The sequence below is a fragment of the Oryx dammah genome, unplaced genomic scaffold (genome assembly GCF_014754425.2).
Source record: "Oryx dammah isolate SB20612 unplaced genomic scaffold, SCBI_Odam_1.1 HiC_scaffold_2, whole genome shotgun sequence".
In the NCBI taxonomy this organism is placed as follows: Eukaryota; Metazoa; Chordata; class Mammalia; order Artiodactyla; family Bovidae; genus Oryx; species Oryx dammah.
In genome coordinates, this window is record NW_024070186.1 from 87,332,126 (window position 1) to 87,356,440 (window position 24,315).

General features: G+C 45.9%; 1 protein-coding gene across 1 annotated transcript in view; it reads left to right on the forward strand.

Moving 5' to 3' along the window:
- Positions 1 to 16,136: 16,136 nt before the first annotated feature.
- The window catches only part of ITGB5 (integrin subunit beta 5), a 112,867-nt gene continuing 104,688 nt past the window's right edge, over positions 16,137 to 24,315 (forward strand). The window contains exon 1 of the mRNA XM_040250287.1: positions 16,137 to 16,285. Coding sequence (XP_040106221.1) covers positions 16,216 to 16,285 — 70 coding nt within the window. The 5' untranslated portion in view covers positions 16,137 to 16,215. The remainder of the gene's footprint in view (positions 16,286 to 24,315) is intronic.

A 24,315-nucleotide genomic window follows, 5' to 3' on the forward strand; every position in this document is an offset into this window, starting at 1 on the left:
ATTACCCAAGGTCATTTAAAAATAGACATTTGGCTGTACTGGGTGCTTATTGCAATCTGTGGGCTTCTCTTGTGGAACGCAGGCTCTAGAGCACGTGGGCTCAGTAGCTGTGGTGCGCCAGCTTAGTTTCACTGTGGTATGTGGAATTTCAATTCCCCGACCAGTCAAACCTCCATCCCCTGCATTGGAAGGCAGATTCTTCATCACTGAACCACCAGAGAAGTCCCTACCCAAGGTAATTTTTTTTTTATCATAGAGTAGACATTTCTGGCTTCTTCCCCGCATATCCCACTACTCTTCCATTATGAAGCAACCAAGCATTTTGAATGGGATTGATCCAACTCCCCAACCCTCAGCTTCAAGTGTAGGCCTTGGTTGGCCCAAGCCTTTCAGTGGAATCCCATGCCCCCTTGCCACAGTGATCGACTTAGTGAGCACATGGCCTAAGTGGATACAATTAGAATAAAGCTTAAATGTTGGTAGGAGACTTGTGGGAGGAGAGAGTTCTGGAGAACTGACACATAGAGGGCAAAACTGAGAGAATCATGGGAAAATGGAGCTGGTACTCTGATCAGACCATACCTGAAGTCTTTAGATTTTACTTTTAGGCCAGTTTGAGTAATTATTTCTCTTTTTGCAGGTGAAAGCAGCCTCATCTATACAGCTTGTGTTTACTCTTGTGTTGTCAAGGCTAACTGGTAAACAGAATAAAAGAAACACACTCATGTGATCTATTAATGCCCACAGTAAAAACATCTGTTATCAATCAATGAGTTTTGACTGACCACTGTAACTTGTCAAACTACCATAGAATTGCGCTCATTTTACATACTAGCAAGGTAATGCTCAAAATCCTTTAAGCTAGGCTTCAACAGTACATGAACAGAGAACTTCCAGATGTTCAAGCTGGATTTAGAAAAGGCAGAGGAACCAGGGATCAAATTGCCAACATCCTCTGGATCATAGAAAAAGCAAGAGAATTCCAGAAAAACATCTGCTTCATTGACTACACTAAAACCTTTGACTATGTGGATCACAACAAATCGGGGAAGATTCTTAAAGAGATGGGAATTCCAGACCATCTTACCTGCCTCCTGAGAAATCTGTATGCAGGTCAAGAAGCAACAGTTAGAACTGGACATGGAACAGACTGGTTCAAAATTGGGAAAGGAGTACATTAAGGCTGTAGATTGTCACCCTGCTTATTTCACTTATATGCAGAATACATTATGCAAAATGCCAGGCTGGATGAATCAACAGAGGGAATCAAGGTTGCCGGGAGAAATATCAACAACCTCAGATATGCAGATGATACCACCCTAATGGCAGAATGTGAAGAGGAACTAAAGAACCTCTTGATGAAGGTGAAAGAGAAGAGTGAAAAAGCTGGCTTAAAAGTCAACATTCAACAAACGAAGATCATGGCATCTGGTCTGATCACATCATGACAAACAGATGGGGAAGAAATGGAAAAGGTGACAGACTTTATTTTCTTGGGCTCCAAAATTACTGCGGATGGTGATTGCAGCCATGAAACGAAAAGACGCTTGCTTCTTAGAAGAAAAACTATGACAGACCTCGACAGGATATTAGAAAGCAGAGACATCACTTTGCCAACAAAGGTGTGTATAGTCAAAACTATGGTTTTTCCAGTAGTCATGTACAGATGTGAGAGTTGGACCATAAAGAAGGCTTGATGCTTTTGAACTGTGGTGCTGGAGAAGACTCTTGGGAGTTCCTTGGACAGCAAGGAGATCAAACCAGTCAATTCTGAAGGAAATCAATCCTGAATATTCATTAGAAGCACTGATGCTGAAGCTAAAGCTCCGATACTTTGACCACCCGATGTGAAGAACCAAGTCATTGGATATGACCCTGATGCTGGAAAAGATTGAGGGCAAGAGGAGAAGGGGGCGACAGAGGATGAGATGGTTGGATGTCATCATCGACGCTATGGACATGAGTTTGAGCAGGCTCTGGGAGACAGTGAAGGACAGGGAAGCCTACTGTGCTGCCGTCCATTGAGTTGCTGAGAACCAGACATGACTTAGCGACTGAACAACTGTGACTTGTCATCACAGACTCTAGTTCTGACATGCATGTTACCTCCTTTACATTTGAAGATGATTCTGGATTTAGTGCTAAAAGTAGGCTACTTGAACTTCTTCTCTAAGAGTCTCACCTGTCTCATGACCCTCTTCACTACACTATGTCAGTTTCCATCACTTCTGAAAGGCCCTGGGCCATTCAAAACTCTGGGCTTCATGGACCAGAGTACATTCATTCTTGGGAGACTTTCATTGCTATTGTGTGAATATATATGTGTGTATAATGTTTATGAAAATGGCTCTTGCCTCCAAAGTTGCTTTTGATTCTTATATAATATGCTGTAATTCATGCGCTTCTGCTCACCGGGACTTCTGCAAAGGTCTCCTAACTGACTGTCCTGCAACACTAGAGGGCTGTCGGAATGAACTTTCTAAGATGTGCGTTTGTTCATGGCACTTCCTTGGCTAGGGCTCTCAGGGGCTCTGCACTGAGAGAATGAAGCACAGAGAATGCAGTCAGTCTCCTTGTGGCTCCTTTCTCACTCCTGCTATGGCACCGACAGCTCCAGCTTTGCCACTGCTCCCCACCCCACACCTCTCCCCCTCCCCAGCAGTGCACTAACGCTGGTACACCAGCTGCTCCCTAAACATGCACCTTCTTCTGCCTCCAGGTTTGGCCTATGCTGTGTCCTACGCTTGACACACCCCTTTCCTTCAACTGCCTAACATACACCTCCATCTGTCTAGAACAGCTAAACCACCATCTCCTCTGACCAACTTTCTCTAAGCCTCCTCTTCTCTACACAGCCCTCTTAAGTAGAAGTATTGCCTCCCTTGTGTCAGCTGAGACCTGGAACTCGCTTCCCCAGGAAAGAGGTTCTGCACTAGGTAAGTCTGTGTTTCTTTCTCACCCAGCACAATGCCTGGCATAGAATATTAAATAGGTATGAAACAGTATAAAGCAGGAGTCTCTCAGTTCAGCCTCGAAGAGTATGCTCATTATCTTGATGCTGGTGAAGGTTGCACGGGTATTTGTTGTTGTTCAGTTGCTCAGTCATGGCCGAAGTATTGGAGCTTCAGCTTCAGTATCAGTCCTTCCAATGAATATTCAGGGTTGATTTCCTTTAGGACTGACTCGTTTGATCTTCCACTCTCAAGAGTCTTCTCCAACACCACAGTTTAAAAGCATCAGTTCTTTGGTGCTCAGCCTTCTTTATGGTCCAACTCTCACACCCATACATAGCTACTGAAAAAAACCATAGCTTTGACTGTATGGATACACTGTCTAGGTTTGTCATAGCTTTTCTTCCAAGGAGCAAAGCTATGACAAACCTAGACAGTGTATTAAAAAGCAGTCCCACCCATACATGACTATTCATGGGTATCATTTCAGTTCAGCTCAGTCGCTCAGTCATGTCCAGCTCTCTGCAACCCCATGAATCGCAGCATGCCAGGCCTCCCTGTCCATCATCAACTCCCGGAGTTCACTCAAACTCATGTCCATCAAGTTGGTGATGCTATCCAGCCATCTCATCCTCTGTCGTCCCCTTCTCCTGCCCCCAATCCCTCCCAGCATCAGAGTCTTTTCCAATGAGTCAACTCTTTGCATGAGGTGCCCAAAGTACTGGAGTTTCAGCTTCAGCATCAGTCCTTCCAATGAACACCCAGGACTGATCTCCTTTAGGATGGACTGGTTGGATCTCCTTGCAGTCCAAGGGACTCTCAAGTGTCTTCTCCAACACCACAGTTCAAAAGCATCAATTCTTTGGCGCTCAGCTTTCTTCACAGTCCAACTCTCACATCCATACATGACCACTGGAAAAACCATAGCCTTGACTAGATGAGCCTTGGTTGGCAAAGTAATGTCTCTGCTTTTGAATATGCTATCTAGGTTGGTCATAACTTTCCTTCCAAGGAGTAAGTGTCTTTTAATTTCATGGCTGCAGTCACCATCTGCAGTGATTTTGGAGCCCCCCCAAATAAAGTCTGACACTGTTTCCACTGTTTACTCATCTATTTCCCGTGAAGTGATAGGACCAGATTATAGCAAACCTTAAATTATAACCTGCGTATATGAAATTTTTTAGAGCTCACTAGAGCTGTTTTTAAAAATGGGATGTAGATGCTCATGTGGGAGCCTCTCGGACCCCGAGGAAGGCATCCTCTGGTCACAGCCCCGGGACAGCACAGGAGCACACACACATCATTCTGCTGATCTCTGCTTCAGCCTAAAGGCTGAGATGAGCATCAGGCAAAACTAGCTGGGGATGGGCTGCTGCCCTGACAGGAGCAGGTCTTGGCTGTACATTCCAGTCACTTGAGAAGATCTAAAAGTCACTGACACCTGGGTCCCACCCAAGAGTGCTTCACTGGTCTAGATAAGGCCTGTGCCTCCTGCTTGTTGAAGCTCTGCAGGTGATCCAAATGTGTGGGGGAGTTTGAGAACCATTACTCTAGACCAGCGGCTTGGCTCCTTGCAGTCAAAACGCAGATCACATCATTTTCCATTCCTTCTCCAGAGATTCTAGAGATCAGGAGTTTTTTATGAACAAGAAATCTTCAGTGGGCTCTGAGTCTCTTTATGGAGAAGGGACTCAGCCATCCAGGTGGCATCAAGGCCAAAACAGCTGGAAATTTAAATCTTTGGGGCAGTTTTACCCCTGAATTAATCGCCACCCTCTTTCCCCCTTCTTAACCCCTGGGCAAATTACGTGGCCAGTAGGTGGTGCTGTCTCCTGTGGCTTGCAAAAAAAAAAAACTTCGGGTGAGATAGGTCTTTTAAAAGCTGGATTCATGTCAATGGCACCCCACTCCAGTACGCTTGCCTGGCAAATTCCATGGACAGAGGAGCCTGGTAGGCTGCAGTCCATAGGGTCTCAAAGAGTGGGACACGACTGAGCGACTTCACTTTCACTTTTCACTTTCATGCATTGGAGAAGGAAATGGCAACCCGCTCCAGTGTTCTTGCCTGGAGAATCCCAGGGACGGGGGAGCCTGGTGGGCTGCCGTCGATGAGGTCACACAGAGTCGGACACGACTGAAGTGACTTAGCAGTATGGCAAAACCAATACAGTATTGTAAAGTAAAATTTAAAAAAAAAAAAATGAAAAAAAAGCCTTGTTTGAAATTGCTCACTTTTAATGCAACAATTCAAAATAGTTCCCCCTTGACTTTTTCTTGGTCTCTTCATTCCTTCCTCTTGTGCCAGGTAAACATGAATATTATCAGTTCACTCTTGTTAAAATATTTGAGTAATTTTGACTGGATCATTAGAGATCATACATTGTTTCTAGTGGGATCCCTCCAAACCGAGGTATCAAACCCAGGTCTGTGTGACCTCATGGATTGTAGCCTGCCAGGCTCTTCTGTCCACGAGGATTCTCCAGGCAAGAGTACTGGAGTCGATTGCCATGCCCTCCTGCAGGGGATCTTCTCAACCCAGGGATCAAACCCAGGTCTCCCTCATTGCAGGTGGATTCTTTACCACCTGAGCCACCAAGGAAACTCAAGAGTACTGGAGTGGGTAGCCTATCCCTTCTCCAGCGGATCTTCCTGACCCAGCAATTGAACCAGGGTGTCCTGCATTGCAAGTGGATTCTTTACCAGCTGAGCTACCAGGGAAGCCCAGTTGGGTTTAAATCCCAGGTAATCTGACTCCAGAGTCTACCTTTCTGTCATTAATGCCAAAATATTAACATAGGGGCTTCCCAGGTGGAGCTGGTGGTAAAGAACTTGTCTGCCAATGCAGGAGACTTACAAGACATGGGTTCAATTCCTGGGTCAGCAAGATCCCCTGGAGGAGGAAATGGAAACCCACTCCAGTATTTTTGCTGGGAAATTCCATGGACCGAGGAGTCTGGCAGGCTACAGTCCAGGGGGTCGCAGAATTGGACACAACTGAAGCAACTTAGCATGCATGCAGTATTAACACATGTAGGCTGTTTCAGTGATTCATACACATAGTATTTGAAACTGAGAGTGTCCTGTATTTACTAGGCCTGGTGCCAGATACAAACAGGACTTCCTGGAGCAATGGGCTAATGGGCCTTTATTATCAAAAATAAAAATTCTATCCTTATGCAATTGTTCAGATTTCAGAAAGTATTCTCTCCATTAAAGTAATTCATCTAAAACCATGTACAAAATGCCTGCTGTGGATTACTGATGACCCCAGCTGTGGCTGTGGCCTCCCACTCTGTTTGGGCACAGGGCCTCCAGTTTCTCTCCAGTGAAAACTCTGTGCACTCTCTCTGCCCAGCTGTGGTATCCTGCCCAGCTGTGGTGACGGAGGAGTCTTTGAGGCTTCTTTCCTTATGCTGGAAACAATAACCTCTTGACGGGGTCCAAACCCCCACTGGGTTGACACTGACCACCACTATCCCCACCTTGATCAGCTAGGCCTTCTTTGCTCCTGAGCTTCTGGGGAAAACCCCTCTGTCTTGTTTCTCTGGTGTGTAGAAGGTCCTCAACAAAACTCACTGAGTGAAAGAATGGAGCCTCTATTTCAGTGAACTAACATTCTAGAGCAAAGAATATACTGGACTATGGAAGCAAAGAACAGAATTAGGGAAAAACATCAGGAGAAGTCTCTGGATTATAATAGGGTTGATTGTCCAAATGTCTGTTTGAAATGACAATTTTGAGGTTTTTGTTTTTTTTTTAAAAAAAAGCTTAGGCCATAACAGAAAGCCTCTCTTAAACAGCCCTAACTAACCAGCTTTACCATTTTCTTGAGAATTAACTTATACAATACCCTCTAAATGGTACATAATTCTCATTCCACAATAGGACATCTATCATTTTAAACTAATGCTTTAAAATTTTCTATTGTTATTATTTTAAGTCTCATGCTTAAAAAAAAAAAAAAAAATTAAAAAACCTTTAAAAGGGTCAACACAAATAGACTTTTGGACCGTGGACTGCCTGATAGCCCAGAGGCATCTACTTTTGCTCCTGGGGCTCCTGTGAGCCCTCTCTACTCTCCTCTAAGTGGTGATCCAGGCTCCTTCCTGCTATGGCTCATTTTGAATGTTTCTCAAGGTCACGCCATACTCAACTGCACCAACATACTGGAAAGGGAAAGAGTGTGAAGGATCACGCAACAGAGATTTTCATGGGTCGGGTCTGGTGTTAATACCTTTCTTTCTAACCACATCACACTGGCTTAGAACCCAGTCAGATAACTACACTCAACGCACCAAGGGAGGCAGAGGAACATAGCAGAGCTACACAGGCAAGAAGACCAGGAAATGGGTGCTTTGTGAGCAGCTAGCCTGCCTCTGTTCCTCTCCCTCCCTTTACTTTACATTTTCTCACCTTTCAGGATTCTTCATAAATATCGCCATTCCATCCTTAACCTAGAACAATATCTGGCACAAAGTATACACTCAGTAAATATTTGTTAAATTAATGAGTCATTCCACGAATAATTTTTTATATTTTATTTTATTAAATTATAGTTGATTTACAGTGTTGTGTTAGTTTCTGCTATACGGCAAAGTGATTTTCTTTTATACATTCTTTTCCATTATGGTTTAGTACAGGATATTGAATATAGTTCCCTATGCTCTTCACCTTGTTTTTTATCCCACAAATACATTGAGTGCCTACTCTTAATTCTCAGTTAAGGCAGAGAGTCAGTCATGCCATATGCAAAAATTTCAAATTCAACTCATCTGATGAAGCAAGGACCAAGCCCTTTGAGAACATGGAGGAAAACATTCTTACAAACATCAGTTCTAGAAGGCTTGAACTGGGTATGGAAAGATGAGTCGGGTTTATCAGTTGGGAAGATCAAGGATACAGCCTTCTAGGAGAAGAAGCCTGATGTGCGGAGGTGAGAATGTGTTTATGAGGGCCAGTGTCAGGACCAGGTTATGATGGGTCTTTGTGTTATTTAATCACCAATTCCTGGTGTGGTGACCTTTCAGCTACACCAACTATGTTCCCTGCCTGCTTTTCTTGAAGAGAAGGCTGAATGGCAACACCTACTAAGGCGTTCGCCCAAGTCCTTCTTGTGTAGAGACACTTACAATGCCCTCCCTGGTCCCTTTGGAAGGAGGGAGCCCAGCTAGCTGAAGTTATAGCTCGTGGGTTTCCTGCTTTGTGTCTGGTTGGCTCTGTCCTTCAGCTGCACTTGGAAAGCATGGTCTGGGAGACACAACTCTCCACAGTAGTAACTACATTGCAGCCTATTGACCTAAGGGTAGAAGACCCTGTGCTTGCTGTTAGTTGTTGTTTGGGGATGAACGTTATTAGGGTCGTTATAAAGTATGGAGCTCCATGCAGTGAAAAGTTTGCTGTGACCCTGGATGGCCACCCTGTATAACATGACTCAGAAGACTAATGGGCCAAAACTGTGGTCCTAAGAAATCATGTGGGGATCCAATTTAGGAAGTACAAGGCAGATTCAATAAACATTTACTGAAAGCCCACTGTGTGCCAGGTGTTTTCAGATGTATTTGCTAATTTAACCTGCATGTAAATACTCCCTGAAATGATCACAAATAAGACCAATTATGAGATAACATTGGGCTTCTCTGGTGGCTCAGATGGTAAAGAATCCACCCACAATGCAGGAGACCTGGGTTTGATCCCTAGGTTGAGAAGATCCTCTGGGAAGAGGGCATGGTGACCCACTCCAGTATTCTGGCCTGGAGAATCCCCACGGACAGAGGAGCCTGGCAGGCTACAGACTATGGAGTTGCAGAGTCAGACATGACTGAGTGACTAAGCACTTGAGATTACATTGCACTTCAGAAAATATTAAGATATATTTCTTTTAAGTACACTCAAATTAAGACTAGGCCATCGTCATAGTGAAGATCAGAGTTCCATTCAAATAAGGCAGCTGTGATAGAATAGAAGGAACTATGGCCCTTGGAGTAAGGAGATCTTGGCTCTATCACTTATCATTACTTCTCCAAAGCCCCAGTGTCCAAATGGGGGAGAATGAGGTATGTTTTACAACATTGATTTGTTCTATAAATACCTAACTGAACTATAAATACTTGACTGGGAGCCATTCTTTGGGCCTCTCTGAATGTGGTGACTTTTTGAATTGTGCTTGTCTTTGGGAGGAACCTAGAAACTATTCTCCTGGAATTACTACCAAATATAATGTCTTCTAAGCTGGGGAGGCACCTACATCTGTGCAACCATGCTCTTATCTCCTACACCCGAGATGAGTGCTATGCTAGACTGAGGTCTGAGTTCCCATGAGATGAATCCTTGATGCTGCCAGGCTGGCTAGCTCTTCCCTACATCTTCTTGACTAAAGCCACATGTGGCCTCCAGAAGGCTTGTGAGTCTGAATATTGAGTTGACCCTTGGAGGAACCTCAGGTGGGTACTGCAGGCATTGTGTTTTATTGTATGGTCTCTGAAATGTTGGAGCAGATAGTGACCAATCTCTAGCGAGGCTAGGGAAGAAACTACCAAAGAAGGAACTTGGGTTACATGGCACGAAGAATGTGCTGTGATTGATGATTAAATAACCAGAGTAGACTAGCCAGGGAGCTGGTGGGGGGCTATCCCTTAAAGAGGTGAAGTGGTCCTTTTCAGAGTTCACTCTCAAGATAGGTCCTCACAATCTTCCCATGTAAAGAATGTGTTCAACCGGGTCCTGCATCCTGTTAAAGGGCAGTGGTTTTTCTGCAGGACAATTTTTAGTTGGTAGAACAGGTTATGTAAACCAGAGCCTGCTGCCAAGTGCCAAACACATGTGAGTTCACAAGCAGTAATTATAGAGCCAGCGCTGGCATGGATCAGATCCTTTGCTTTCCAAGTGAGCAAACTGAAGTCCAGGGAGGAGCAGGTGATCACATGGTTGCCCAGCTAGTTGATGGCACTGAGGATTGAAATTGAATTCTTACAAGTTCAGATTTATAGTTTTGCTCCACTAGCAATTAAATATGAAGAGCTATAGTCTACCAAAGGGGCAGTAGCCCCGTACATGGTCATAGCTGGGTCCTAGGCTGGAGGCTTCTTGCAGGGCTGCTGGCTCTTGACTTCTGCAGACCTGGTCATTGAGTAGCAGTGCAGCCTCCACTCCCCATCATACCCCCAGAAAGGGGTAGGGGTCAGAATTCCTACCTTTTAAAAAGTGGCTGAATTCCTAGGTCCAGCATTGCCTGGAGGATCACTGATAGAGCTGACAAGGCAAAAGAGAAAGGCAAGATGGAAGTGGGGGATGGCAAGGAAGGGATTGTAGGTGAAAAGGAGGATTAAAAAAGAAAGTGGTCCTCGACTGGCCAAGGCAGAATGCTGGCTGGGCTTCCAAGAGCGTTCCCATGTTCTTGTATTGGTGTATCCCAAGTATTGGTGTTCACTGCCCTCTATCCTATACCCTCATTTTGTCACATTTCTTCCCAGGCCACATCTGCATGGACCATTACCTGTTCTGTGCCCCTGCCCAATTCCTTACTCACTCCTTTTTTCCTGGCATTTATACTAGAAGTCTCTATATGACTAATAAAAAGGAGTGTGTGTGTATATTTGTCTTTATTTATTGTAGTTTTAAGTAACTGGAAAAACATCTGTGCCCTTTAGGTGGTGTGAGATAACTTCTAGGAAAAGAGAAACAAATTGCAATGGCTTTGCTAGAGTGGAAAAGGGGTATTTATTGAAAGACTCCAACAGTCTCCTCTGGGTCTAAGCCCTACAATTTTTTAAAAAAGTTTTCAAAAAAGGAAACAGACATGTCAAAATTCATTGAAAAATATCACAACTTTTACTGTAACTAAACTAATGGATATTGTTTTAAAATAGCTCAGTTCATGAAAGCTGGAAAACATACATTCCCTCTGGAATATATAATCTTAAAAATATTTTCAAAACTAACCTTCAAAAAATTGCTCACAGAAAGATATAATAATCCATGAGCATTTTCAGAATTGATAATTCCATGAACAGAGAGGTTGAAAAAACATGACTTATGTATCAAGGGTGTGCTATATTCTCCATAAATAAGTTTAAAATAAGTTCTAAATGGCTTCAGAGAAATTTGATGTTTCTATGCCTTACAACTATATTTGTACATTAAAAGCAACAACAAACAGAAACACCTTAGCTCACTGCTGAAATTTTCCATCGAGACTGTTTTGTTTTCTGTCTCTCAATATGAAATTCCACCCATCTGAGCCTTGGCATAACCGCAATGTATGTCCTTAACCTCAAAATAAACAAACAAAAACTACTGAAATCAACTACATGCCAATTAACATAATAGGCTATTTTCACCAAAATGGAGCTTGCTGTGCTTCTCATAGCCTGTCATTTGCCCATCTCCTTTGTTCATTTATTATGTGGACGGTGCCTTTAGGTCTGTCCTTGGCATTCCTGTATGGGCTGCCATGGGGAGTGCTTTTGCCTAACCAGGATCATGTCACATAGAAGCAGAAAAATCTATAAAGAACATTTTCTTATATAAAGGAATATATTTTTAAAATAAAAAGTTAGGGAATTCCATGGTAATCTAGCTGTTAGGATTCCGGCCTTTCACTGCCATGGCCCGGTTCAATCCCTGGTCAGGAAACTGAGATCCCACAAGCCGTGCAGCATGGACTCCCCCAAAAAAACCCAGTTGATTATTAGGTTGATGCAAAGTAATTGCGGTTTTGCACTGTTGAATTTTGCTGTTTAATATTGGAATACATTCTTAAATGCGGTCATGTCATACATCATTTTAACGCACATTTCTTGTGCTTTATTTTTTTGCTAATGACTTACTTGCTGTTTATATTTATTTTAGACTAGGGAAATAATGTTAGAAAAAAGCAAATTCAAGCAATCTTTTCATTTGAGTTCAAAATGGGCTGTAAAGCTGCGGAGACAACTTGCAATATCAACAACACATTTGGCCCAGGAACTGCTAATGAACGTATAGTGTAGTCGTGGTTCAAGAAGTTTTGCAAAGGAGACAAAAAGAGCCTTGAAGATGAGGAGGACAGTGGCCGACAGAGGCCGGCCATCAGAAGTTGATAACGACCAACTGAGAGCCATCATCGAAGCTGACCCTCTTACAACTACATGAGAAGTTGGCGAAGAACTCAACATTGACCACTCTGAGGTCATTCAGCATTTGAAGCAAATTGGAAAAGTGAAAAGGCTTGATAAGTGGGTGCCTCGTGAGCTGACTGCAAGTTCAAAAAATTGTTTTGAAGTTTTGTCTTCTCTTATTCTATAGAACAACAATGAACCATTTCTTGACTGGATTGTGACATGCAATGAAAAAGTGGATTTTATACAACAACCTGTGACGACCAGCTCAGGTTGGACCAAGAAGCAGCTCCAAAGCACTTCCTAAAGCCAACTTGCACCAAAAAAAAGGGTCATGGGTCACTGTTTGGTGGTTTGCTGCTGGTCCAATCCACTACAGTTTTCTGAATCCTGGCAAAATCATTATACCTGAGAAGTATGTTCAGCAAACTGATGTGATGCACTGAAAACTGCAACATCTGCAGCGGTCAACAGAATGGACCCAATCACAATCAATGCTTCAGAAGTTGAATGAATTGGGCTATGAAGTTTTGCCTTATCTGCCATATTCACCTGACCAGTCACCAACCAACTACTACTTCTTCAAGTATCCTGACAACTTTTTGCAGGGAAAATGCTTCCACAACCAGCAGGAAGCACAAAATACTTTCCAAGAGTTTGTCAAATCCTGAAGCATGGGTTTTTATGCTACAGGTATAAACAAACTTATTTCTCATTGGCAAAAATGTGTTGATTGTAATGGTTCCTATTTTAATTAATAAAGATGTGTTTGATCCTAGTTATAATGATTTAAAATTCATGGTCTGAAAGCACAATTACCTTTTTCACTAACCTAATATTAACATTAAAGAAAATTTTATGTTTCATAGTCCTATCAATTGCTGCAAAAGAATTTGATAATATTCTGTCCTCAAGTCATTCATTTCTAGCACTGTGACAAGCCCCAGGCATGACTATTATAAAATTAAGAGTAAATTAAGCATATTATCTAAAGTAAGGTGAAAACTGTAGGGTTGTTTCCCCCCGCCCCTTGGACTTCTTTTCCCTGCATATTACATTATAACTATAAATCAGTGAAATATTTTTGACCTGGATTATAGATTGAATTACACAATAGGACAACTTACCCGTGGCAGTGAGTTAGCATGGAAATCTGAATTTCAAAATACAAAATTTTCTTTTTAATGAATTGATTTCATTTTTGACAATGCTGGGTATTCGTTGCTGTGAGGGCTTTTCTCTAGTTGTGGCGAACAGGCTTCTCATTGCAGTGGCTTCTCTTGTTGCAGAGCGTGGGCTCAACAGTTGCAGCTCCTGGGCTCACAGGCTCAATAGTTGTGGTGCACAGGCTTAGCTGCTCCATGGCATGTGGGGTTTTCCGAGACCAGAGATCAATTTTGCGTCCTCTGGGTTATCTATGTTCAAACTTTGCGACTCAAACTCAGTCCAACCAGCAGCCTCCTTTGGGTCCAGAAGCTCAGCAATGATCAGAAATGGGATGTTGTGGAGGCAGCCACAAGAACTATTAATATTCCAGTGGCTGTGGGAAGCATGGCCTTGTCTCCTGCCTGAGAGGGACCATCAGTGCATGCTGACTTTGTTCTTCAGAGAAAGTCAAAGCATTTGAAGGGCACTTCCACTCTTCCTGATGCCTCAGATGGTAAAGAATCTGCCCAGGTTCAACCCCTGGGTCGGGCAGATTCCCTGGAGAAGGAAATGGCAACCCACTCCAGTATTCTTGCCTGGAGAATCCCATGAACAGAAGAGCCTGGCAGGCTATAGTCCACACGGGAGCAAAGAGTCAGACATGACAACGACTGAGAGACTAACATGCCAAGCTTTACTTCCCCACTCTAGCTGATAAAAAGAATGAAGGGTGACTGGACAAGAAAAAGCCACACAACAGAAAACAAAAGCTTGGGAGGAATTAGAAGAGGCACCCACCTCCAAACTAGTTCTGAGATAATGGAACATGGAAGAATGTTGTCATCACTTGGGATTCAGTGGTTTATGGCAGGTCTGGGCAGGTTGGAAACCACCAGGGTGGGACTGGAGGAGGGCAGATTTGGTTGCAGCTCTTTCCAGGTGCAGTCCAGGTAAACAGGAGTGTGTGTTGGGGCTGAACAGTGAAGGGCCATGAAGGGCCATGCTGGGGTGGGGGAGGTGGTGCACATACCAGACACCACAGGCTATAAACTTAGAGGATGCTTGATAAATGCAAGTTTTTAATTGTACTTATCAATGCAATACTTACTCAATTTCTGCAACTTTCCTTCCATCTAATCTATCCATCACATCCTTAACAGACAAATCTTTGAAAATCACCACTCAGCACTGACACCTCTCAGTTCAAACTCTTTTACTGGCTGCCCATTAATTATAATCATTGCCTCTCAAGCTTGGATAAGAGTAGCCCCAAGGTCATTCAGCTGAGGCAGAAAGACCCAAGATAAACCTGGAGAAGCTCCAGCAGCACCAGTTTTACTGGAAAAAGTTTAAGGACAAGCATGACTCTTACATCAGAATAAACACTGGGAACATTTAGGGTACAGTGATATTTACATGCAATTTATGGTTGAAACCCTCTTTCAAGTGGAACTTGGAGCTTGGCTTCTATGCACACTGTACCACAAGAATAAATTGACTTCCTCTGGCATCAGGCCACCACCTAGGTAGAATGTGGGGTGGGAGGGCACAATTAAACTCCAAACTCCCTAATCTGGTTAGTTAGAACTGCTCCCTCCCCAGAGCCATCTGTCGGACTGGTTCCTGACCTGCAAAGGTCATATCACTTTGTTTTTTTCGCTGCTTCTGCTTCTAGTCAAAGGCACTCTGAACTTTTGGACAAGGCATCCAGCTCTGTCGCTTTTGGCACGTTAACCCTTTGCCTCAGTTTTCTCACCTGGTTAACAGCAGAGTTGTGGGAGAGGATTTCAAGAGTTAACAGGGTATTTACATTTCAGCGTCTGGCTAGCCGTGTGCTCTTTCTGCTCTACGTGTTAGGCTGCTCTACTGTTATCTCCTTCTACGTGAAGACCGCCTCTTCTTTGGCCTACAAACCATTCCGGTCTTAACGTGGCACAGCCCAAGCCCACCTGGTCCTTTGCACATGCTGTTAAGAGAAGCTCCCCACCCCATCCCTTACAGTCAGTTTTAGAACCAGCTCAGATATAAAGAATAAGGTGAAAGGCTGAGCATCTGTTTTTAATTTGTTCCGCTTTACGGAAACCGCCAGCGTATCGAGATAGGAAAAACGCGTAATAGCGACATATTGACCAATCTCAAATCCGTGTTAAAGGGCAAAACTTGAAAGAGAGGAGAGTGTGTTTCAGGTGTGCCTCCACGCCCCACGTTCCCCATGGAGCGACTCTCCTCGCGGTAACACGCGCCGGTGCCTTTCGCCTCTCGGGCGAGCGCTGCTTTGGGAAGGAAGACCAGACTGCCGCTGCATGGTTCCCCCCGCCCCCTTAAATTCAGCAACCCCAAGTAATCTCTGCTCTCGGATGGAGCGTGACCTGCCGCCTTCCCGCAGGCCCACGCTGCTAGGAAAGCCCGGCAGACCCCAGACCCCACCCCGGGATTTAGACCCCCGCTCCGGCCTCCAGGTGCGCCGGAAGCGACTTCCACCTGGATGCCCTCGGCCTCGCGTTTCGGGCCGGTCCCCGCGAGGGGCGGAGCTCGGCCCGCCCCGCCTCGCCGTCAGCGGACCGTGTGGCAGCCGGGCGGGGGCCGGGAAGGGGAGAGAAGGGGAGGAGTGAGGAGTGGAGGAAAGGGGAGCCCGGCGGGCCGGAGCGAGGAAAGGAAGGGAAGGGGTGGAGGCGACTGGCAAGAGTTTGCCGGCGCGCGGGGGAGCCTCGGCCCGGGACGCGTCGCGGAGCCACAGTCGCGGCCGCAGCGCGGAGCCTGCTGTCCCGCCTCTGCCCAGACCGCCCGCCGGGGCTGTCCCGAGCGGCGACACCCCGGGCGTCCCGGCCGGCGAGCCGGCGCAGCGGCGGCCCCGGGACTCGGCGGCGAGCGCTGCGGGAGGGATGGTGGCGGCGGGGCGCGGGCCAGAGCAGCCGCCCCCGCCTCCCGTCCGGCCGAGGCCCCCGGCCCTCCGCCCCCGCTCCCCGGCCGCACGCCCCCGCGGAGTCCGCCGCCCGCGCAGCCGCTGAGCCGGGCGCCCCACCATGCCGCGGGCCCCCGAGCTCCTGTTCTCCTGCCTCCTCGGGCTTTGCGCGCTTGTGCCCCGGCTCCCAGGTAAGCCACGCCGCCCGCTGTGCAGAAAGAAACTTCGTGGCGCCGTGAGCCGCCCGCCGGCGTCTTGGAGGGGCAGGGGCCAGGGCAGTTGTTTGAAGGTGGGAGGCGTCCTCGGGGACACCCCCAGGTGGCGAGCCGCCGGGGACGACCGGGTGGGGGGCTTTCAGACTGCGTGCGCCACCCCGCGCGCGGCCCGCCGCAGCCCCGCTGGGCTGTCGTCGGCCCCCGGTCCCCTCCCGGGCGAGGAGGAGCTTTCCTGTGTAAACAGCCCTGCCCGTCTGCTGACCTAGCCCGCGAGCGCCCGCGCCTAGTGCGCGGGGAGGGCCGCCGCCAGCCCCGCGTCGGGATCCGGACTCTGCAACTCCCGGCACAAAGCGGCCCTTGTGGCCGGCCCGGGGCGGCCGGGCTGCTGGGAGGCGCCGGGTGATGCAGCCGGTGCCCTGATCGCGGGGAGCGAGGGGTAACTGGAGGCGCGTGACCCGGAGCCAAAGCGTGGAGTTCACGGCTACTCTCGAGGGCTAGACTTTTGCAAGCGTGGATGCCCAGGGTTTCCTGGCGAATCCTAGAGTTTCACCCCGCCTAGGCCAGCCGCCTTTCTTTAAAGATGTAAACACCCCTTCCTCCCCCAAGCTCCCGCATACCCGAGGGGAGACCCGCGTCCGAAACCACAGCCCCATTTGGGAACCAAGCCCTACCTGGGATCTCGCGATCTACTTCCTTCTGCCTGGCTTTATGTCGGAGTTTACAAACACCCCGTGCAGCGTACTCCCCCTGATTCTGAAGGATTCTGGAGCAGGGGGTGTGCAGTTGCACTCGCGCGATCCTGCTCTGGGCTGGCGGCTGTGTGAGGACCCTCAGTTACCTGCTTTAAGTTTTCAGAGTTGGGAGACTGCTGAGGAAGGATGCTCTTGTTGGCGCTGGGGTTGCCAGGCAGAAGGAGCTACCCCTACCCCGTCCCCTCTAAAAGCAGGAAGCTCCAGACTTTTCTCTTTTCCGGTAGGAGATGATTGTGTTGAGGTTCTCCGTTCACTTTCAAGCCCAAAATTCTTGATTGCTGTTCCGAACCATGTGTCTGGCCAAGAGGGAAGGGAGGACGGTCCCCTGCAGAGTTTCATTTACATGAAGGCAGTGAAGGTTGCTGTCTGAGAGAGAGGAGAGGTCTAGACAAACAAAAACTTTTTTAGCCGATATTTCAGACTTATTACTGTAACAGGTTTCTTTCATCAGTCCAGAGCTTGGAGTGAATCACTGGTTTCCAAACACCCATCTGGCAACCAGTGCCCATTGCTCATGGGTCCCCAGGGAAGGGCAAAGAGAGGGATATAGCCTGTGTCATACACAGGAAGATGTTATTGCCAACAGCCCCCTGCTTCACAAGGACTGTCCTTTAATTTGAAATTCTTTTTTATTATTAGGCAAACTTTTTTAAAAAATAATTTGTAGTGATAATAGGGTAGTTTTTTGTTTGAGCAAATGAAAAAATTGGCAATCCTATATAAATTTTACCTTCTCTTTTTTTCTTTTTAAATCATAATCTGAAATACAAAAGTTTAGGAACTGTTGAAGGAGATGATTTCTTAGTTTCCTTACAGGTTGACATCCTGGTTCTGATAAAAACTTAAATACTTCCAGTTGGAAATAGTTCTTTCAGTCCATTATTTTCCATTTGCATTGTGATTTCTGCTTTTCAAATTTCATATTTTTCTTTTTAATGATCTCCATTTTGAGGGTTGGCCCGGGATAGTGAAGTGATTTGCCCACTCTCCTTGTGCATACGCCTCATAACTTTTTGGTTTAGGGCCCTTTGTCCTGCATGACACAATTTAGGTAGGGAAAAAAGCATTGAGCCCACAGAGGTTTATTTCCAGTGCTGTCTCTTCTTCTGGAATTGTGTTAGAGCCCAGCCATCCCTCCATGGATCAGCAGAGCAATGGGAGAGCAAGCCCATCACTGGCTTCCAGACCTGGCCACCTCCCTCTTAATGCCCTGGAGCTTCTCAAGGTTACCAGGGACTGACACATATCTGTGTGATTTCTCCAGTGTTGCTGAGCCAACTGCAAGCTTTCAAAATGCAAGTCTGAAACAGCTTTTCTTTTCTCTTCCTTCCCTTGTTTTCTCTTTTTCTTGAAGCACTGCAGGTAGTTTGTCCAATTTGTGTTCTGCTACTAGGACAGAATTTGATAGAAAAACCTTGATTACCCACTAAGAGAAAAAGGTGATCCGCAGGGTCCTGCCTGCCTGGGTGTCCCTAGATCAGTGGTTAAGTTACCGGTCTATTGCTTTGCACTACTTTCCTCTGTGTGTTTAATCCAGCAGGAAACAGACTTAATTTAAGGGGGCTCACTTCAAACAAGTCCCCAGCAGGCTGACAAACCCCCATCCCAGAGTTCTTTGCTCTCCTTATTAGCAAAGACCTGCAGACAGGACCCGAGGAAGGGTTTCTCTTTGGGGAGGCCCTTGCTCTCTACTAAGGAGGGAGGGGTATGGCATTGACTGGGCTGCAGAACTGGAGTCATGTTTGCCGTCATCGTTTATTAAAAGGGGGAAAAAAAATCAAATGTTCTTTTAGTGAATGCCCTGCACATTAGAATGCTCTAAATCCTAGGAGAGCCCTTTATCCTATTTACTGGACTCCTGTTGGCAGCATTCCCCCACCGCCACGATTTCCGTGGTCCATGATGGGGCTGTTGGAATTTGGCCTTGGGTTTGCAGCTCTCAGGTAACCAGGCAAAGGTTTAGAAATGCAAACCAGGGTGCTTGGTGGGTCGGCTGCTGTTTACCCTAGGTATTTACACTTTAGCGCCATCATCCTTGAATTAGGGGGACTTTTAATAAAGGCGATTGAGGCAAAAGAGGGTAGGGTCTAATTAGCTCTAATTAGTATTCCTCTCCTGCTTGTTCTCCATGCTTATTTAGCTACTGAGGCAACAGAGAATGAATATATCTAAGTAGTTGGCAAAAGGCCCTTTGTGCCTGCCTACCCTGGTAACTACTTTTTCTTCCCCAGCCAGCTCACGGAAATATTCTGAAGTTTTAATGTAATGTGGGGTGATTACCTAGTGCTTAAATGATAATACCCCGTTCACGTGGCAGTGAGCAGCTGGGCTAATGGCGGTGGGGGTGGGGTCGCATCGCAGGTATTTTCAATACACCAGGACTGAGGGCTGTGGTGTGTTTCTTCTTTCAAGCTGAAATGAGATTAATGACCTTTATGAATGTAAAGGAACACTTTATAGGCACCCATTTGTTTGTGAGGCTGCTGCTTCTATTGATTGCAGGGTTTGATTCCTGGGCTACATGGTGAAAAGTTTGCTTCCAGGGAAGGCCGTGACACCTTCCCTGTGGTAGATGCTAGTTCCCGCCCCCACCAGTTTTTAAAAAATAGTTGCTTGTCTCTTGTAGAGTTATACTCAGCTCTTACTCAGAATGATCCTGTTAAAACTCAACTTAGATTGTGTTACTCTGCCTAAAATCCTCCAGTGGCTTCCAGAAGTCTTGCCAGGGTCCTACCAGGCTCTGCATGAACGCCCCTACCAGGCTCTGCATGAATGCCCCCTGACCACCCCCTCCCCCGCCCCCACCTAATGCCTCTCACTACTTCCCCTCACATACTTCAGTCCCATCACTGTTCTTCGGGCTAGATCACAGGCCTTCCCTCTGCCTGGAATGTTCTCCCTGCCGATCTCTGCACCGCAGGCCTCCAAGGCCTTTTCTCAGTGTGTCCTACTCAGGCAAACTGCAACTTCCTGCCTCACGTTCTTCCTATCTCCTTGCATTCCTTGGTATTTCTCCTTAGCACTTACTACCCTCTAGTGTACTTGCTTATCTGGTTTATGGTTCATCTTCTCTGAGCATTCAGCCCCCAGTCAGGACATAAGCTCCATGAAAGCAGGGAGTTTTGTTGGTTTTATTTGTCATTGTATTCATCTGTGCTTAGAATAGTGCCTGACTAATATTTGTTAAATGAATGGATGGACACAAGGTTTGGTACTCTGTATGCATGTGTGTGTTGGAGGCAGAGTGACCCATCCTCACCTCCTTGCCGCCTTCTACAACTAGCTTTGAGGTCAGAGACTATGCATGTAGCTTGTTAGGAAGAAACAGTTGCGCGCGCGAGAGAACTCACTTGAGTCTGTCAAGATTTTTTTGAGTTGGCACCTATGATACAGGTTGTTTTTGTCACCCATGAATTGTTTGCAGGGGGATTCTAAGGCCAGGAAAAGTTATGACTTGCCCAAGGTCATGTAGCCAGTAAGTGACAGAACAAGCTCTTGGGTCTTTCATGCCAGGGTGTCCTCTCCTTATCACATGACTCCAGCCCAAATGTTCTGTCTTCTGTGAAGCCTTGTCTGCATCCCTTGGGTGGAGCAGAATGGGCCTCTCCTTCCCTCCCTCTCATTGCATATTCTGTCTTTTAGAGGAGGCTGGAAGTTGGAGGGGGTCTGCCTCACCTGCTATAAGGTAAATTGCCCGGCTCTCACAAAACAACAGCAAAAAACAACACTTACCTTTAGGTCCCTGATATGGACAGAATGATTGGTACTGGGTTGATTCCTACCCACCTCCCCACTCCCAGAATGATTTCAATGATCTTTAAAAAAAAAACACACAAAACCCTCAACTTTTTAAATATGTAAAACAGTTTTAGATTTACGGGAAAACAGACATTAGTACGGGAGTTCTCATACGCCCCGATTCCAGCTTTGCCTGCGGTTTGCATCTTGCATGCACATGGCATATTTGTTACAAGTCATGAACCACATCAGTATGTTGTTATTAACTAAAGCCATACTTAGATTTTCTTAGTTTAAGTCTGATGTTCTTTTTCTGTTCTAGGAGCCCGTGCAGGACACCATATTACATTGAGTTGTCATGTCTCCATAGGCTCCTCTTGGTTGTGACAGTTTTTCTATCTTTTAATGACCTTGACATTTTTGAGGAAGTATTTTGTAGATAGTCCCTCCACTGGGATTTGTCTGTTTTTTTTTTTTTTTAATGATTAGAGTGGAGTTATGAATTTTTAGAGGAAGATCATATAAGTGGTCAGTTGTCTTTTTAAAAATAAATTTTGAATAGGTAGTAGGTTCACATACTTTTTAAAAGCATACCCAGTGTAGGGTGAGAGATTGCTCTTTCATTCTTGTTGCTGGTTAGTCTGGGACATGACCCGACCTGCTTCCCTGCTCAGACCATCCCTGTCAGTTTCTTATGGGTCCATAGTATTTTTATATGTTTACTACAAACCTCCCTCCCCCAGTTTTATTGAAAGGCAGCACTGAACACACTGTTCTGCACCTTGCCTTTTATGTTAACTTAGTGAAAACTGTCTCAGAGTGAGCGTCATACCAGTATGCAGGGAACAGAGAGCATGCACATTCTTTTTTAAAGCTGCATAGTATCCTTTATATGAACTGATGTTTTTCAAACAGCGAGTCATGTCTGTAAAGGTGATGTTGTTGAATGTTCTGCAGATGTCTGGCGTTCAGAACGGCAGTAAAGATACGAATGAGACAGATCCTTTCTAGGGTGTATTTACACTTTGTGGTCACATCTTTAGACCGATGACTTTAATTGCTAGATCCAGCACTGGAAAGACTTTGTCTATCATGTGACACATGAGTGGCTGTGGTTCAGGGCATGGGGAGAAGCACTCCAGTGCCTTACCATTTTTTCCTCCCAGACAACAATGATGAGATGTTTTTATTTTCTGTTGTCTTGAAAACAATGGGTAAAATGTAATTCAGGATAGTGTTTCTTTCGCTGGCTTCTCAGTTGTATCTTAAAGGTGGTTGCACAGACATTAATGGCAGGGTCTGTTCTTGTCTGTGTGCTTTCCAGGGTGCATGCACACCTTACTTGCTCACTGTGTGTTTCCCACTATTCCCAGTGAGTAGTGTCCTGTCTCCTCTCTCCCTGCCAGTAGGGCTGCTCCGTCTTGGGACTCACTTCTATTATCCCATGGAGTGTTTTAGATCAGGAAATTCCAACTGCTGGAGGTGTGTGTCAGTGGGTACTGTGTGACCTTGGCCACATCCGGTAGACAGAGGTGTGGAGAGGCTGAATGGAGGGAGACCGGCCAGGAGGCGACCGCAGAAACCTGCGGAGGGCTTGGCTTTGGGCTGTGTGGGGCTGAAGGAGGGTGCAGGCAGGAAGGGTTGGATTAGGAGAAACATATCATGCATCTTGAAGGAAGGATCGGCTTGGCCTGGATAAGATTGATAATAGGGAGGGATGAGTCATTGAATTTCGGAAGGAGAAAGTATTTTCAGATGATGGTTTGCAGAGACATTAAGGGCTGCAGAGACATTAAGGGCTGCAGGCAATTGACACTGAGCTGGGAGTGGTCACCGTGCAAACAGTAACCAAGAAAAGTTGTGGCCACTGTCTGGGCCTCTAGCACCTATTACTATGACCTAGACACAACACTCTGACATTTGTGAACTGCAGCTGTTTAAGTTTTTATTCATTACTTCCTTCCTTTCAGAGTGCTACTGGTGCCGACTGACTCATCCAGCCAAATCCAAACTCACTGAAATATTAATAGGTGGAGGGAGGGGAGATGCCAGAGGAGTAGCACTGGCGCTGGGGCACATGGCAGCACACGGTCTATGCTTTTGGTTCCCAGAGTGCCTGGCAGGACTGGCATGACTTGTCCCTGGCAGCCGTGAGCTCCCAGGGAGTACAGCCTGGGTCATTTCATCTTTGTGTCTCTAGCTTCCCCTAGTCCAGTACCTGGCGTCTAGAAATTGCATAGAGCAGGGTTTCTTGAATTTGAATTTGTCTCAACAGCAACCTAATTTTATTTTTATATTTTAAAATTAATTTTTTATACAGTTTTTAAAGGTTACTTTCCATTTTGTTATTACAAAATATAGCAACCTGATTTTAGTGGAATCACTGTCAGTGCAGTGAAACTACTATTGCATTTGAATATGTAAGAAGTAACAGAAACGATTAAGAATGTAGTGTGACAGATATTTTACAGTTGTTCAATATGTTTTCATACCGGATGCCTGTCACATCTGTGGATCCTCTTTCAGGATTTTGTCCAAGGTCTTTTAGGCTAACAAAGCAGAAGAGCAGAGCCCAGTGTGATATGGGTCAGAGAGGAGGAGCTCTAAAGCTCTGAACCCGAGATCTCTGATCCAAGGTCCCAGAGCTCAGTGATGAGGCCCTGGTAATTAGAAAGTGGCGTTTGTGAATTAATGTAAGTTGGGGCAGAGACATAATTGAGACATCCAACCTCAAATTCCTTTCTGAGGTCCTGTTGAACATCTTCTTCAGAGGACCCTGGAACTCACTGGTCACATGACCCGTGTCTGGGTGGCGTAGAGACCCCATATGGGTACTTGCTTGCTGGTTCCCCTTCTGACCTCTTACCGGAAGACTGGGCTCCTTGTTATTTTTCCCAAGTTATTTTTGTTTTCTCAGGTTTTCAGCTGTAAAATGAGATGACTTAGCTGATCCTAAAGCATTTCTAGCTCCAAGGTTCTGCAGTTCCATGATTTTATAGAAATGATTTATAGGGATGATTTTATGCATCCTTTATAGAAGTTATTTTATATGTCAAAGCAAATGACATGCCACAAGAGCCTGGATGTGTATTTGATAAGGTGGAGGAGAGCAGGGGAAAAGTCACTTTCATTCTAGGTTTGATTCTGTCCCCTGCGTGGCCAGTGGTTTCTGTCAGATAAGGAGTTTTTGGTTGTTTTTTTTTTTTTTTTTTATTCTAGTTGTCCATGTCTATTTATTTTTCTAAGTTTGTTTATTTTTGGCTGTGCTGGGTCTTCGTTGCTGCATACGGGCTTTCTCTAGTTACAGCGAGTAGGGACCGCTCTCCGATTGCCATGTGAGGGCTTCTCATTGTGGTGGCTTTTCTTGTTGCAGAGCCGGGGCTCTAGGGTGCACAACGTCAGTAGTTGTGGCTCCTGGGCCCAGTCGTCGTTGTGGCTCACGGGCTTAGTTGGTCCACAGCATGTGGGATCCTCTTGGATCCAACTCATGTCCCGTGCATTGGCAGGTGGACTCTT